The following is a 17,470-nucleotide window of genomic DNA, read 5'->3' on the forward strand; positions in this document are numbered from 1 at the left end:
TATCACATTGTATTTTATAAATAATGTTGGTGTGGTGTTTGTCAGTGTAGTTTTTACATCACTGAATAAAGGGATCGACTAAAACATTATAACGCTTCTCACAGCTGAAAGAGCGAGCATTTTTGGTATAACGGGGACTCTAACCCGCGAACCTCAGATTACAAGTGCTGTAACTACCTGTCCATCCTGGGTTCAGTTGCATATTTACAACGTTAATAATTCTTCAGTGGCTCAACGGTTTGAGGGCTTATAACGCTAAAAGTCGGGTCTAGATACTCTGTCATGGGCAGGAAACAGAGAGCTCATTGTGTAACTTCAGATTAACAAATAAATAACATAATAAAGCTGTGGACGAGCTCTCTATTAATGTGATATTCCAACAGCCACGAAAAACTAAACTGTCGGTTTTACAAAAGAAAAAAGAACACACTCAGAAAATTATTCAGGAAAGACGCTACTACGGGTGTCACAATTTTAAATTAATTCAATGTATTTCAAAACAAAGGCCAAGCTTCTGTAAATTGTGGTATTACCAAATGACTTCACTTCACAGTGTGTAAAAGCGACTTGTTTCTATATGTATGTATAACACAAACACTTGTAAAAGTTGGAAGTTGTCCCTCCTGAATATGTTACTTAGAATAGTTGTTGACAAAGATAAAATATGGAAACTGTTCATAATTAATGTTATAAAGTTGGTCGAAAGTATAGAAAGACTTTAAACGAAAAATGTGTCGAACCATTTAGGGGAAAAATATATAGTAGATTACGTTTCAGGTGCATCTCAGAAAATGATATTTCAAATTAATTTTGACTTGAAATCTTCAGGTTGAATGTTTTCTTGATACAAAAATAGTTCAAGAGTTCGAAGTTCCACAACAATAGTATTTTAAACAAAGAGTAAAACATCTTTTTTTCCTTAATATTATTTGAAATTTCAAAACTACTCTGCTGCCATCTGTCGCCTTCTATACAAAATAATTCAACAATCCAACAGTGTTGACGAGATGACGAGAAACCCACTTGAAATAAAAATGTATCTCAGAACGGCTGGTATGGGTATTAACACCTGTATTGATAAGCAGAGAACAACGTTTTCAGGTTAACCTGAAGATGACCTAGAAAAGTCGAAACGTTGTTCGCTGCTTATCAGTAAAAGCGTTAATACCCATACCAGCCGTTCTGAAGATATAGTGTTACTTTGTAGGTTTTTGTCCAATATTATTATTTTCGAAATTAAATTTTTTCTTCAACCTTTCAATAAAATTAACTCTATTTATATTATACAAAATGTTTACCGACCGATGGCGCAGTTAGTGCGTTCTGCTTGTTTGTTTTAGAATTTTCGCGCATATCTATAAAGTGCTCTATCTGAACATAGCGTCCGTAATTTTTAATTGATATGCTAGAGATAAGTTAGACAGATAGCCAACAGCACTTCCCGCCAACATTTGAAAGCCTTTTGTGTGGACGAATAATTGAATTTGATCGTTACTATTATAATGCATCTTCACCTTTAAAGTGCACAGAACGTTTTTGTAGCAACGGACCGTAAACTATGAACCCTCAGATTCACAGTTCGAGCACAATAACATCAAACTCCGCCTGGTCATATATATACAGTAACTATGAAGTATTTGTGCTTGTATGCTAGATTAGTTACTACTGTAAGTTTTATTCAAAATCTCAAATAATCTTTTATCACTGACTATATAGGGTTTTTATAAAACAAATTTAAGGTTCTATCAAGTAAAGTTTGCACACTTTACAGCACAGTTGGTAAAAATAAGTAAATCGGTTACACGGGACAGATTTGAAAAAGTAAGAAAAAAACAAATTAAACGAAAAAAATTGTTTAAAAACCGGTGTTTTTTATTAAATCAAAATTAGGTAGAAGATAAGAAAATGCCTCGTAAATTATGATATATATATAAATACAAATCCTTGCATCTAGCCCCTCTGTGGTCCAACGATAGATATGGGACACATAACGATAACAACTGGGTTTTGATGCTCACGTTGGGCAGCTCACAGATAACCCATTGCGTAGTTCGTGCTTCAAACAAACTATTTTGTTCCTGAAAACTTAAAATCCACTTGATTACCTAGTTTTGTTAAATTCAAGTACTGGTAGCTCCTTGAAAGCTGTATGTCCCAGTTTTTCAAAATGTGTAAAGTTACTAATCGCTAAAGTTGTTTAGAACTAGGGTCAGCTATGTCAGAACGCTAGAAGTCTCCGACGTTGTCGATAAATCTGAAAATATCAACTGTTATTTTATTTATTTTTAAATAAAAAATATCGTGTCGGTTATGAGGTAGGTATATATTTTGCATCACTAGTTGCAAAGGTAAAATTTTTAAAATTAGCTTGTGACATATATATATATATATATAATACCTAAGAAAATAGTAGTAATAAATGTTATGGCAATTAGTGTGTGTGTGTGTCTATAGAATCGAGGGTTCATGGATCGCGTCTCTTTGCCGTAAAAACGCGTGTGTGCACCATAAGAACGACGGCCACATCCCGAACAAGAGCAGCCTAAGAATTTGCCGTGGGTACTGTGAGCCTCTGCTGTTCTTCTACCCTGACAGTTTCAAATCAAGGCATGCGCAGACGGGTCTTTGTGTAGCTTTATGCAAAAATTCTGAAATAAACTTTGTAACTCATACAAATCATGTTTGCGCTGTCACTCTCTCTTCCCCTAACATCACAGCTCCTCTCGTGCTTATGGATTTCAGTGAGTTTGGCAGAAACACTTAAATTGTTTTTGTCAAGATCTTATGAAGTTTCAACATAAAAACTGAATAACCATATTTTTCTTCAAAATTTTAAAAATAATCGTTTTGTCTAGTTCTTTATGGTTTTGTAAAAATATGTGCTTTACGGGGAATACAGCAGAGATAAAGACTTTTTTTTACCTCGGAAACATTTTTCATTTATTTACAATCAGAGTACTTCTCTTAAAACCTAAGCCACCCAATGCCTTAGTCCCATTTGACATCACTGTCATGAGGATTTCGTTGAAAAAATAGTGTTTTTTTACTGAACAACTGTGTTGTGGTGAAAGTTCTGGTTGTGAAATCCTGTTTTTATAAACTCATCAAATTGTGTTGTGGTGAGAACCCTGGTTGTGAAATCCTTTTTTTATAAACTCATCAAATTGTGTTGTAGTGAGAGTTCTGGCTGTGAAATCCTGTTTTTATAAACTCAGTAACTGTGTTGTCGTGAGAGTTCTGGTTGTGAAATCCTGTTTTTATAAACTCATTAAATTGTGTTGTGGTGAGAACCCTGGTTGTGAAATCCTGTTTTTATAAACTCATCAAATTGTGTTGTGGTGAGAACCCTGGTTGTGAAATCCTGTTTTTATAAACTCATCAAATTGTGTTGTCGTGAGAGTTCTGGTTGTGAAATCCTGTTTTTATAAACTCATCAAATTGTGTTGTGGTGAGAGCCCTGGTTCTGAAATCCTGTTTTTATAAACTCATCAAATTGTGTTGTGGTGAGAACCCTGGTTGTGAAATCCTGTTTTTATAAACTCATCAAATTGTGTTGTGGTGAAAACCCTGGTTGTGAAATCCTGTTTTTTATAAACTCATCAAATTGTGTTGTAGTGAGAGTTCTGGCTGTGAAATCCTGTTTTTATAAACTCAGTAAGTTCTGGTTGTGAAATCCTGTTTTTATAAACTCATCAAATTGTGTTGTCGTGAGAGTTCTGGTTGTGAAATCCTGTTTTTATAAACTCATCAAATTGTGTTGTTGTGAGAGTTCTGGTTGTGAAACCCTGTTTTTATAAACTCAGTAACTGTGTTGTGGTGAGAGCCCTGGTTGTGAAATCCTGTTTTTATAAACTCATCAAATTGTGTTGTGGTGAGAGCCCTGGTTGTGAAATCCTGTTTTTATAAACTCATCAAATTGTGTTGTGGTGAGAACCCTGGTTGTGAAATCCTGTTTTTATAAACTCATCAAATTGTGTTGTGGTGAGAACCCTGGTTGTGAAATCCTGTTTTTATAAACTCATCAAATTGTGTTGTCGTGAGAGTTCTGGTTGTGAAATCCTGTTTTTATAAACTCATCAAATTGTGTTGTTGTGAGAGTTCTGGTTGTGAAATCCTGTTTTTATAAACTCATTAAATTGTGTTGTAGGAGAGTTCTGGTTGTGAAATCCTGTTTTTATAAACTCATCAAATTGTATTGTGGTGAGAGTTCTGGTTGTGAAATCCTGTTTTTATAAACTCAGTAACTGTGTTGTGGTGAGAGCCCTGGTTCTGAAATCCTGTTTTTATAAACTCATCAAATTGTGTTGTGGTGAGAACCCTGGTTGTGAAATCCTGTTTTTATAAACTCATCAAATTGTGTTGTGGTGAGATTTCTGGTTGTGAAATCCTGTTTTTATAAACTCATTAAATTGTGTTGTCGTGAGAGTTCTGGTTGTGAAATCCTGTTTTTATAAACTCATCAAATTGTGTTGTAGTGAGAGTTCTGGTTGTAACATTCTGTTTTTATAAACTCTGTAAAACAGAATTATTATTATTCAGTTTTCACAAAGATAAGTATCTTAAAAATGGTAATATTTTTACCTCTCTCCAAGTCCAAGGTTTAACGCTGTCACAGCAATATGTTCAGATACACCATTATTACACGTCACAGCGCCACCTACTCTGTGACATTTCATTCTGTGCCGGTTTTCTCGTCCATCGAGCACACACCCACTAGCTTTATGCAGTTTACAATCTATGGTTCGTAAGGTGTTAAGGGCCTCACTCACCACCCGTGGAGGCATTCTGGGATAATGGGTCATTACCTTTATGGTTCGCCTCACAATCACGAAACGTGGTACAGTTTTCACATCGTTAGGATAAGCACTTTTCTGGTAAATAACAATAGGATAGAAAGTTCCTAAACCTGACATATCTCGGTGGGATGAAGAATAACAAACTTTGAACATTTTTAACCTTATTTAACAGCCTTTAGTCCATATCTAAATAAACCTCCACAGCGGATTGGTGGAACTGACAACAATAACAAAACGTGGAATAGAGAATTATGACATCGCCATATTTTTCAATTAATATTCCATCCAAACTTTCGCTGAATTTGACGGCTTAGTATAGAGTTAGAATTAAATGATTCACGTGAAAAACACACATACCACTATTATAATAATCTATATGTACGTGTTCTAAAGACATGTACAAAATGAGAACGAGTGTACAATGTGATACATACATATCTATATTGTACTAATCTATATATACGTGTTCTAAGTATGTACACAACACAGGATAATCCAGTCGGTAAAGATATGATTCACGTGGTCAACACACATATCTAAACTGAAAATAAGCTTTCTTCGATTATTTTTCTGAGACACCTACAAATAACTTCGGGTAAAATGTATTGAACAAGTTGGTTAAAATATCTTGTATTTCTGGAGTAATATTGGTTAAATAAGTAACCAGGACAAGACATTTATTGTACAGAACATAAACTGAAAGTCGTATGTGTTTGTTCTTTTCTTAATGAGTATAATAACAGTTTGTTCTCTCCTCAAGTCGTACGATAACAGTGTTTGTTCCTTCCTAAATTTGCTTTATAACAGTTTGTTCTTTCCTCGAAGACCCGGCATGGCCAGATGGTTAAGGCACTCGACTCGTAATCCAAGAGTCGTGGGTTCGAATCCCCCTCACACCAAACATGCTCGCCCTTTCAGCCGTGAGGGCGTTATAATGTGACAGTCAATTCCACTATTCTTTGGCAAAAGAGTAGCCCAAGAGTTGGCGGTGGGTGGTGATGACTATCTTCCTTCTCTCAAGTCTTACACTGCTAAATTAGGGACGGCTAGCGCAGATAGCCCTCGTGTAGCTTTGCGCGAACTTCAAAACAAACAATTCTTTCCTCGAGTCATGTGATAGCAGTGTTTGTCCTTTCTTCGAGTCTTGTGATAACAATGTTTGTTCTTTCTTCGAGTCTTGTGATAAGAATGTTTGTTCTTTCTTCAAGTTGTACGATAACAGTGAGCTTCTATGTTATGCCAGTGTCTAAAATGTAACTATGTCGATTTGTAAGATGATTCTAAGGTTGCGAGGTAAGCCTTCCACGAAACGGCATACGAACACAGACTCACACGCTGATTCGCTATAAAAAAATAGAACAGTAAGTCCTTCTAGGTGATGAATAAGATAATAATGGCTCTCTTCCCCCTGAAGAGGCTAGTATATATATATAACTTTAAAACACAAAAAAAAAAAAAAACAGAAATAACGACTACAGGCTTGTGTCTTAAAATGTTACACAATATCTACCTAGCCTGGGTTTGGCTGAAACTATAACTGTGGTAAAAATATACTAGCAAATGTACAAAACAAAAGCAAATCGTCCCCTCATACTTAGAATTAATTATAGTAACACAAGCCTAACATGGCGTACGTAAAGTGTGTAATATACTAGCAAATGTACAAAACAAAAGCAAATCGTCTCCTCATACTTAGAATTAATTATAGTAACACAAGCCTAACATGGCGTACGTAAAGTGTGTAATATACTAGCAAATGTACAAAACAAAAGCAAATCGTCTACTCATACTTAGAATTAATTATAGTAACACAAGCCTAACATGACGTACGTAAAGTGTGTAATAATTGTTACATTAGTTTATCAGGACGACAGGAAGTATTTTATATCAAAATCTTAAATTAAAACATTATAATTTTATTCTTATCATAACTGAAGTTTAAGACAAGTTTTATTATTGCAAACAATACATGAATATTAATATTGTAAGGGAAAGTGTTTCGTGTGTTTTTTGTAAGGGTAAGTTTTTCATGTTTTTTGTAAGGGAAAGTGTTTCGTGTGTTTTTTGTAAGGGTACGTTTTTCGTGTTTTTTTAATACGCACAACTACAAGTTTATATTTTAACACTTCCAAACTGAGACCTTCTAAAAGTGTAAAGATAATAACTTCGATATAAAATGTGGAGCTACAAACTGATAAAAAATGTATAATTTATAACAAGGACTAATACTGACGAAATGGTTTACATCACACCCTGTTTAACCCACACACACACCGCTCTTACTGACGAAATGGTTTACATCACACCCTGTTTAACCCACACACACACCGCTCTTATTGCAATCTTTAAACTGTTTTTACTTTTCTTTGTGGACTCGTTTTTGTTTTTCATCAAAGCCACATTATGCTATCTGTTGTGTTAACCGCGAGAAATCGAACCCCGGATCCTAGCGTTGTAAGTCTGTAACCTACCGCTGTCCCATTGGGGGTGATTTGTTTTACTGATACACAACAGCAAGTGTGCAATAATAAATAAACAACTTACCCTATTGTTTTTAATGATAGCACATTACAACTTAAGCTTTCCCCAACAACTTTAATGGTAATGAATCATACCTTAATATTTCCATAACAACATTAAATACACCGACTTGGATCAGGGTACTAATTACTAGATTCGTTGTCCTTTCTCTCATAAAAATCTTAATGTATATATGAAGATGTTATGATTAGAAAAAACGATTTGCTTTTCGGGTGATGTGTTAAAGACCTTTTCTTATATTTTAAATAGTATCTTAAGTTATTTGCTTGTTATAGTTGTATATAAACTTTAATGGTAATGAATCATACCTTAATATTTCCATAACAACATTAAATACACCGACTTGGATCAGGGTACTAATTACTAGATTCGTTGTCCTTTCTCTCATAAAAATCTTAATGTATATATGAAGATGTTATGATTAGAAAAAACGATTTGCTTTTCGGGTGATGTGTTAAAGACCTTTTCTTATATTTTAAATAGTATCTTAAGTTATTTGCTTGTTATAGTTGTATATAAAGTTTTCTCTAAAACGAAGATGGTTTCGACTGGTCTATGCACCAGCAAGAGATTGTTCTAGCTTTTTAACATCTGAAACTGTGTCCTTTCTCTGCACTAAAGCGCACATTATTACAGGCATCCCACACTGTTTTTTGTAACGAATAACAAAAATATATCGAGTTAGGGGAAGCCAGAAAGCTTTGAGCAGCTAACTTATCATTTTTATTCAAATAATATATTCACAGTGCTACTTCTGTTACGTCTGTGAAAATAGAACGAACAATATTAAAACTTCTAACACAAAAGCCAGTATACGTGGACAGTAAAACACAGGTGTAGCTCGACTACGACACCAAATTTTCTATTACAGTCAGATGTTTACAAATATCAGTAACAACTATACATTTTATGAGTATTATGGTTGACGTTATAATGTGCACTCAATCTCACTATTCATAGGCAGGTCTGACGAGAGGGGGCCAGGGGGAGCTACAGTCCCGGGAAAATATGGGATAAAAATAACGTACTCTTATTTTCATAATGTACTTAAGGAAAAATCGCAGTACTGCGGGAAATCGTTTTGCCTCAGAAAATGTAAATTCTCAACACATTTGACTTCCGCTCACCAGAAACATTCTTCATACGTCCATGAATGTACCATGAATTTATGAAGACTTAAAAAATGGGCGCGGTAGACATAATTGTCCCCGGGGTCCGACCTGCCTCTCGACGCCTCTGTTCAAAGGTAAAATAGTAGCCCAAAAGTTGGCGGTGGGTGGTGATGACTATCCGCCTTCTCTCCAGCTTTTCAGTGCTAAACTAGTGGCGGTTAGTCCAGGTATTCTTCGTAAAGGTTTGCGTAAAATTCAAAAAGCAAAAAACATAGAAAACTTATTTGATAGAAAAACACACTTTTGTGAATTTTTTCTTTTAAATTTAATACACTGATTGATCTTTTCAGCCTACAATTAGGAATCTCAATAATTGTTGGTGCTGAATAGGCCTAAGTGGACATAAGGAGAGAACCATGCCATGTTTAAGATATCTATATGATCAGTATAGTGTGAAGAATTTGTTGTACATTCGTTAAACTAGTTTCGAACATATACAGGATGGTCCGTAAGTCCCTACCCATCCATATATCTCATGTATCCTGTGTATCTGTGTACTGTCCCTCATTCTCGCTACATAATATTATGTGACGCCATGTTCTGTGAGACATTTTCAAGTGTAAATGGGCTTAAATCGGCCATATTTCTCTGAAAAAAAGAAACAAATTTATAATATATGCGTAATTGAATATAACATAATAATATATGGATGGGTACGGACTTACGGGCCACCCTGTACATAAGATTGAAAACAAGCGAAGTGCACGCAGTTCATTTATCGTTTAATTTATCGCCAACAATTCACAGACACCTACCACAGAAGAACCCTAAGCCCAATAACAACAACAAAACAGTATATATATACAGAGTGGCCCGTAAGTCCCTACCCATCCATATATTGTGTCTAAACAACGTTATAATACTAATGATGAGTTGAAGGCAGCTGTTACCGCGGCATTTAGAACAATAACCCTTGCTATGTTGAAGAAAATGTCTCACAGAACATGTCGTCGCATAATATTATGCAGCGAGAATGAGGGACAGCACACAGATACACTGAATACGTAAGATATATGGATGGGTATGGACTTACGGACCACCCTGTATTTACACTTAGGCTTATTCAATTACTTTAAAATATTAGATGACAAGCGGACCTACCTTTCCTATTTCTATCGCACTAACATACTGTGTCTCGAGTTAACATAATCACATACTGCTCTTGCAGAATTCATTTGATCTTTTTTCTTCAAAACATCATCTGCTCCTTTCGTCGAAGTCACTCAGGCTAATTCAAGTATTTTAGAAACACTCTATGATGGAATAACTTGTCATCCTTTTCTACTGTTGGTCTTATTCTAACATATTCGATGTTAGGCCTATCACTTCTACCGCAGTTATTTTCACTTTGAACATTTCCTCGGTCGTGACTTTGTTCTGCTATTGCTTGTGTCTGCCTTTTCCCGCTCATCTCATACCATGTAATATGTCTGTTACTTAATCGTCTGCTTGCTATATTCTCGATATCAATGAGTTAGAAACAACTTGCAACAATCGCCCGTTTTTAACTCTCTTATAATAAAAAACTAGACAATAATAAAATATTAATTCATAAAATAAACTAATTAATAATATCTACACTAAATAGCCTTTTATATCACAGCAATCATGATACCTCGATGTCAGTAGTATTGTTTTATTTTCTTAACTTGTATTACTTATTTAACACAAGGCTACCCGAAACATTCCTAATTTAGAGGTGATAAATCAGAGATAAAAACCCTGGAGCTACTCTTTACCAACCAAAAGTGGGATTGATCGTTACATAATAATGCCCCTATGGCTGAGAAGGTGAGCATATTCGGTGACTGGATTTAAACTCGCGACCTGTAGATTGTGTGTCGAGTGCCTCAACTACCAGACCATGACAGGCCCGTTATAAATCATAAGTCACATGTACACTTAGTTACTTTTATCATTGGTCCAGGCATGGCCTACACTTAGTTAGTTTCATCATTGGTCCAGGCATGGACTAAGGGTTAATGTGTTACACTTAGATCAGAGAGTCCAATGACGGGATTCGAACACGAGAGCTGCAGACTGCCAGTCAAGTACCCCAATCACCAGGTCATTTCAGGTCTTGTTTGTTAAAAGAGCACGGTAATCATTCTGTTATAATTTTATCTGTATGTGGTCCTAACTGTGGGAACGTTCCGTTCAACGTTTTAAGAGATAGCTTTAGTACGTTAATATTTTTTCGTTTTATAAACATTAATGAGATTCATTGGAGAAACCTATGAGTTACATGGTTGCCTGTATCGCGCCCCAATGGTGAATCCAGCGGATTTGATGGTTACCCCAACTCCACAGTGACATACCCAGAGGTTTCCTGTTTGCCTTGGCCCCCTAGGGACGCAACCCCAAAACCCCAAAGTCTTTGTTGTACGTATTTGTTTGCGTTCCAATATTTTTACGTCATTGTTAACTGCTATCCTAGTAATAAAGCCAAAGTGAACAGTGTTTGAATGAAATTTCTTTACAGATCGTAATCGAGCTCACGTTTTATCTGTATACCTGGACCTCATTTTCACTGTTTGCTGTAATTTTCAGAGTCCACTTGATATATTTGTGAATGTTTATTTTCATGTGTGTGTGTGTCTGTAGTGTTTAATACTCTGTTTAGTCCCATACCTGTGTTTGTTTTATGGTATATTATCTGTTCAAAAACTAGTATAACGTAAGTGCTCAATAAGCACAATATAACACGTGTTACAAGAAATGAATAGTGCGGAAACAAACATTGAAAATATTACGTGTACACAGTTATTCTTAGTTATTTTACTGACTCAGTCGATCTCTTAGCTGAAGGAGGGACAGTGAATGAGCTAAAAAGAGCTCATAAATATATTCATTTCAGAACAACGCAACACGTGAGAACTATTGGGCCCGGCATGACCTAGCGCGTAAGGCGTGCAACTCGTAATCCGAGGGTCGCGGGTTCGCGCCCGCGTGCCGCTAAACATGCTGGCCCTCCCAGCCGTGGGGGTGTATAATGTGACGGTCAATCCCACTATTCGTTGGTAAAAGAGTAGCCCAAGAGTTGGCGGTGGGTGGTGATGACTAGCTGTCTTCCCTCTAGTCTTACACTGCTAAATTAGGGACGGCTAGCACAGATAGCTTTGTGCGAAATTCCCAAACAAACAAACAAACGTGAGAACTATGCAAAAAGTGAACCACTATGGAGAGTGGGTGGGGGCTATGGCATCCCCCCGGCTTTCATACATTTAAATTTCTTGTACTCAAATACGTTTATTATTGTCTTCCTTTCGACATAACATTTTTCGGGTTTAACGTCACACATATGCGCTACCAAGTAAGCTATCCTATAAACCCTTCCTTTCCCGACGTGTCTTCGACGTGTCTTGTTCCTAATGCGTAACATCTTTGAACTCCCCCCTCCTCCCAATCAACACTTGGGCATGTGACTTCGTAAGCATTTAGAAAGTTCAAGACAAAATGACGTACATAATACCAAGCTCTTCGACACTACACTATACAAACATAACAGCTGTTTACTATATCCAACTAATATTAAAAATGTTTCATAATTATTCTTCATTCAATCAATTTTAAAAGTAGAATATATCTGTAAACATTTGTAATATTATTGAGATACGTTTTGAACAGTTGTAGTTGCTTGGTAACGTTAGGAATGTTTCTATTTTGAAATACCTTTCGAAATTAGGCTTAAGATGAATCATCCATTTTATTTTATGTATATCAATGCGAATTAGGCTTAAGGTGAATCAACGAACGTTCTGTCTGTTGTTAATAAGAACAGTAAATTCCTTGCACTCAGTCCTAGGCATATAACAAGATCAAAGCCTCAACAAAAGGGTATTCTTAAACCTAGAAACACTAGAGGATCGCAGGTATCAGTGGCCGACAGATTAGGAACGCTCAACATTTGCTTAATCTCTTACATGTTATAGCAGACAAAAAACTGTGTGTTTTTTATTTATCGAAAAGCCACATTGCGCTATCTGCTGAGTGCATCGAAAAACTGTAACTCGACATTTGCTTAATCTCTCACAAGTTACAGCAGAAGAGAAAAGGGTAATCATGTTGTCCAATCGCGAGTGCTTATAACAAGGCTTATGAGAGAAACAACATAGATAACCCATTGTCCCACTTACTCTCGCCTCCGTATTCTAACACTTCACTTGACTTCACTAACTGTTCCTATTTACAGACCTACTTATCCCCTCTTTCTCCTTTATTTTAACTTTCACTTGTCTGTCACTAGAGGGCCCTATTTATTACTTGTCGTCTGTTACTGTTTTTTGCTACATTTATCGTACAATTGTAAAAAATATACATGATTTATCGATATGTGAATTTAGTTAAATTGGATGTTATTCAAACAAGAACGTAACAGCAGTTCGAGCTTGTTTGAGTTTTTTTTTCAAGAAATAATAATTTTGTTGAGTAGCTATTGTAACATGATAGAAATAAACGTATTTAATAAAAGTGTTTCCCTCGACGGTTCAGCAATTTCCGAAGGCTTTGAACACTAACAATTGATTTTGGATATACAAACTATGTAACGGGTAACTTACGACAAATGAGTGTATATGTGTGTTTTCTTATAGCAAAGCCAGATCGGGCTATCTGCTGAGTCCACCGAGGGGAATCGAACCCCTGATTTTTAGCGTCGTAAATCCGTAGACTTACCGCTGTACTAGCGTGAGGTCACCACAAACGAAATGAGCAATATTTATTATTTAAAACACGATGTTTTAAAACAATAAATACAAATATTAGTATACAATTCGATAAAATTACTACTAGAAAAGTCATTTAGAACTTCGTGTTGATCAGTGACCAGAGAAACTGAGGATACACAGCACCTGGAGGGTCTGTTATAGCTCAATGTTGGCTGGTGACCCAAGAAACTGAGACACAGGGACTGAAGGGTAAGTTAGAATTCAGTTTCGGCTGGTGAGTCAGAAAACTGAGGAGGTACAACACTTATAGGGTCATTAATTAAAACTCATTGTCCGCAAATGACCTAAGAAACTATGAACGCATAGTCATCAGAGGGTTTCTGGGAACCACATTTTATTGAAAACGTTTATGAAAAATTCTGCTAAAGTCGCTATTACCAAGATAATACTAACAGTTGTTGTGGTATTTTGTCCAAATGCTTAAAATTAAACAACTTTCAACTGCGTAATCTTTTGAAGCCTGAAATTTTAACTTTAACACTTGTGTCTCACTCCGTGGACCTTACTTAAACTAGTTAGTGCTACTTTGCACAGTTAATAACACAGTGTTAAAAAGTAGCAAAACATGCATTGAATGTTGTTTTATTCCTCCGTGGCACACCATGGCTAAGTGGTTAAGGCATTCGATTCGTAATCCGAGGGTTGCGAGTCCACATGCTCCACTTTAAGCCGTGTGGGCGTTTTAATGTGGCAGTCAATCCCACTATTCGTTGGTAAAAGAGTAGACCAAGAGTTGGCGGTGGGTGGTGATGACTAGCTGCCTTCCCTCTAGTCTTACACTGCTAAATTAGGTACGGCTAGCACAGATAGCCCTCGAGTAGCTTTGTGCGAAATTTCCAAACAAACAAAAATTTGAAAAATGTCTTACTAATCCAGTACTTTTAAATTCTAACTTTAAATATTTATGATAGTAAATGAATAAAAAAGACGAAAAACTGGGCATTATTTGCTTATTTATTTTCAAACTGTCGCTTAGGGTGTGTGTTTTTTTCTGAGTAGTGTTGTTTAGCGCGACGCGGCGCGAACCCGCGATGGATTACGAGTCGCGTTATTTTACGCGCGAGGCCATGCCGGGCCCAGTAGTGTTAGAATTTATCCATTAAATACATATTTACCTGACAAAAAAGGTTTTATTTAACCTTTCACTACTATCTTTTAAATATTTTCAAACATTTAACACTTTTACCACTTTATTTACATAAAATCAACTCACAATATAATATATAAAATGAAACACTCACCCAACTCTTCCATTACTCAATACAGTTACTGAGGAATCAAAACTGAAAAATCAGTATTTTAAATACAATTTTTAAGAGATGATTTCAGGTGTCTCTCGTGTTTTATATCATATGCTTCACTAATAACTACTTTGTATGAGGTAAATGGTATTGTTAAGCCTACACGGTGGTTGCTCACTATTTTAGTATCTTTCTGTGTGGGCAGAGCGTCCTTGGTTTGTCGGTCTTAAGAACCGGAGATCAAGAGCCGCCAGCGCAGGTATTCGGTTTGTCAAACTAACCCACTTTCGTCACGAGTCTGACTTGCTTTTGAACATGATAAATATCACTGGTTTCGCTGTGTTACTTAAAAATACTGTTGATCTCCGTATGAAAATAAATTCTGCAACACTGCTCTTTATTAATGAAATTATACGGACAGTAAAATAGAAAAGACGTTTGTGCACGAAGTATTTGCATAAAATATATCATGTTTACTTTAATAATTGACAGAATATAGTATGTGGCGCTATCTATCGGCTAAACTAAACATAAAATTAATTGATTTTTTCTTTCTTTCTCGAAATGATATGACGAGTTTGAAATGAAAAAAAAAAAAATTGTGGCAAGAATGACTGGGTTAGAATGGAAATCAGTTAAAAGTTAGTGTTACAACAATGTTTACTGACTTTCATAATTACTTGTTTTATGAAGGTTTTCTTTGTGGTAAGTTTACGGATTTACAACCCTAAACTCTAGGGCTCAGTTACCTGCGAGCAAATGACCCAAAACGTCTTTGTAAAAAAAAAAAAAAAAGAAGAAAAATTGTTAGTAAATACAAAGTTGCGCATTGAAATATCTATTCTGTACCCATAACAGGGACTGAACACCGAAGTATTAGCGTTTTAAGTCGTAGATCTATTTGCTGAGCTGTGATCGTTTTAAAATTTCTCCTTACTGAAAACTCATCAATTTGTCTAAACTGTTGAATGTTTGTTTATGAAATTCCGCGCAAAGCTAATCGGGGAATATCTGCACTAACTATAACATAATAACTTCTCTACGGCTAAGAGAGCGAGCATGCTTCGCGACGAGATTTGAACTCAAGACGCGCAGATTGTGAGTTGAGTATCCTGACCATCAGAGCATGAAAAACCCGTTCTAAATCATAAATCACATGTATATTTAATTACTTTCATCATGGCACCGGACGTGGTAGGGATTAACGTGTTAGGCTTAGATCGTAGAGTCCGAGATTTGAACACTTTCTGAAACTTTCAGCAATGGACGTGTTAAAAAATATAATTCAGTTTGAAAATTCAACTTTTTTCTTTAACATCAAACAATGAACTATATGCATAGTACATTAGTGAGTAAAATATTGTATGGTATCCTATTACACCATAATACCATTAATACCTCACGAGGTTTAGCCAAACGTAGAAAATATAGGTCAGTCCAAGTCTATATGATAAACTGGCAATACAAAATAACACTCATAATTAAAAAAATATGTAATAAGAAATGAAAAATAATAAAAATAAATATATTACACAATTTAATCAATACTCTTAACCAGAGGCGTATATTTTTTACACCTGATGGGGGGGATGATTTTTGCAACCACTTATGTGGACTGTTCAATTTGCAAATTGGTAATCTCTGATTACATGAACCTGAAAGCTGTAAACATGCAGTCACAGAGTAATCTTGTTGCCTCGATACTTGCATGTATACTTAAGCCTACTGACTGATACTTACGAACTATCGCTTAGATCGAAAAGCTTAGAAGCACGCCTATATTAAAGATGTACATTTCGGCTACTGAAAAAGCCTACATCTAGGCCTAATTATGTAATTCGATTGGTAAGAACACGAGAATCACAAGAACATATATACAATTTGTAGGCCTGTGATGCAATAAAACAATTCAACAGACCAAACTGTAGGGGAGATGATTGTATGCACCATACCTCCCACCTAAAATAAAGGGGGGTGTATCCCCCATATCCCCCATGATCTACGCCCCTGCTCTTTACGAAGCTTTTAACTGAAGAGAGAAGAAACAACTTAAACTCCACTTTAAACTAAATCTGAACTGTCAGTTTTAGGAGTGAGGCTAGAATGGGATAGCTATAGGTTTGTAGATTTATAACGCTAAAAAACTACGAAGCTCGTAGTGGGCACATTGTGTATCTTCGTGCTTAACAACAAACAAATCAGATTTGAGTCTTGCAAGATTTTTATTAACGTTTTTCAATTTTTGATGATGTCCAGTTTAACCAACATCAAATTTGGTTATATGTGAAATGTCGTGAAGGAGTTAAGCTCGAATAGATCTTAATATAATCAGTGATGTCGAGGAAACCCACTTGTAGAGAAATATATATATGTAAAAACGGCTCGTTTGGGTTGAGAAAATATTTTACGTAGAAAAGCGAACAACGTTTCGACCTTCTTCGGTCATCTTTGTGAACCTGACGATGACCGAAGGTCGAAACGTTGTTCGCTTTTCTACGTAAAATATTTTCTCAACCCAAACGAGACGTTTTTGCACATATATAGATCTTAATATAATTTATTTAGCTTCTTTGTTACTGCTGAAAAGAAGTAAGATATAATTGGTCTTTATGTAGAGCGACGGTCTTTGAAAAGCTCTATAGTTGCGTGAAGGAAGCGGAGGTAAATTGTATAAGTGTTTTAAGTGTAATTTGAAAGGTCATATTGCTGGAATCTATAACAAATTCTGTACGGAATAAGAACTCTTCTAAGAAGGAACTGGTATTACTGTGTGAAATATGGCCATTGCAGCGCAAACTGTAAGGAATAAACAGCTAATATAAAGCCAAGGAAACAATAACCTGAGACTGTGCCTTTGGGTCTAACCACATAGAAAGAAACAATAAAGAGTTAATCTTACCTCAAGAAGACAGGAACTAATTAGATTTATAAGACAAAGTTTGGCTGGGTATATTTCATCTACTCCAAATAAGAAAAGAAAGTTCATCGTTTGA

The 17,470-nt window shown here is 35.8% G+C and overlaps 2 protein-coding genes across 3 annotated transcripts in view; both read right to left on the minus strand.

Moving 5' to 3' along the window:
* LOC143256216 (leupaxin-like) overlaps nt 1-14,505 on the minus strand; it is a 40,913-nt gene extending 26,408 nt beyond the window's left edge. The window contains exon 1 of the mRNA XM_076513110.1: nt 14,478-14,505. Within this exon, the coding sequence (XP_076369225.1) occupies nt 14,478-14,490 (13 nt within the window). The 5' untranslated portion in view covers nt 14,491-14,505. The remainder of the gene's footprint in view (nt 1-14,477) is intronic.
* LOC143256217 (uncharacterized) lies at nt 1,870-12,587 on the minus strand. Of its 2 annotated transcripts, none has more exons than XM_076513119.1 (3): nt 9,611-12,587; nt 4,582-6,139; nt 1,870-2,254 (listed from the first exon to the last, which is right to left on the minus strand). In XM_076513119.1, exons 2-3 carry the CDS (start codon nt 4,947-4,949, stop codon nt 2,227-2,229), a joined length of 396 nt encoding a protein of 131 aa, XP_076369234.1. In that variant the 5' UTR covers nt 4,950-6,139; nt 9,611-12,587; the 3' UTR covers nt 1,870-2,226. The 2 variants fall into 2 exon arrangements, with proteins under 2 accessions (XP_076369234.1, XP_076369233.1); XM_076513118.1 differs by having other exon boundaries at nt 8,465-12,587.
* Nucleotides 14,506-17,470: the final 2,965 nt, after the last annotated feature.

This window comes from Tachypleus tridentatus, chromosome 7 (genome assembly GCF_004210375.1).
Source record: "Tachypleus tridentatus isolate NWPU-2018 chromosome 7, ASM421037v1, whole genome shotgun sequence".
Classification (NCBI taxonomy): Eukaryota; Metazoa; Arthropoda; class Merostomata; order Xiphosura; family Limulidae; genus Tachypleus; species Tachypleus tridentatus.

Excerpts from the sequence above, each read along its gene's own strand:
- LOC143256217 (XM_076513119.1), bottom strand. The coding sequence starts at position 4,949 with ATGTTCAAAGTTTGTTATTCTTCATCCCACCGAGATATGTCAGGTTTA. Across the intron at positions 2,255-4,581 it reads AACCTTGGACTTGGAGAGAG|ATTTATCGACAACGTCGGAG; the intron begins GTAAAAATATTA and ends TGATATTTTCAG.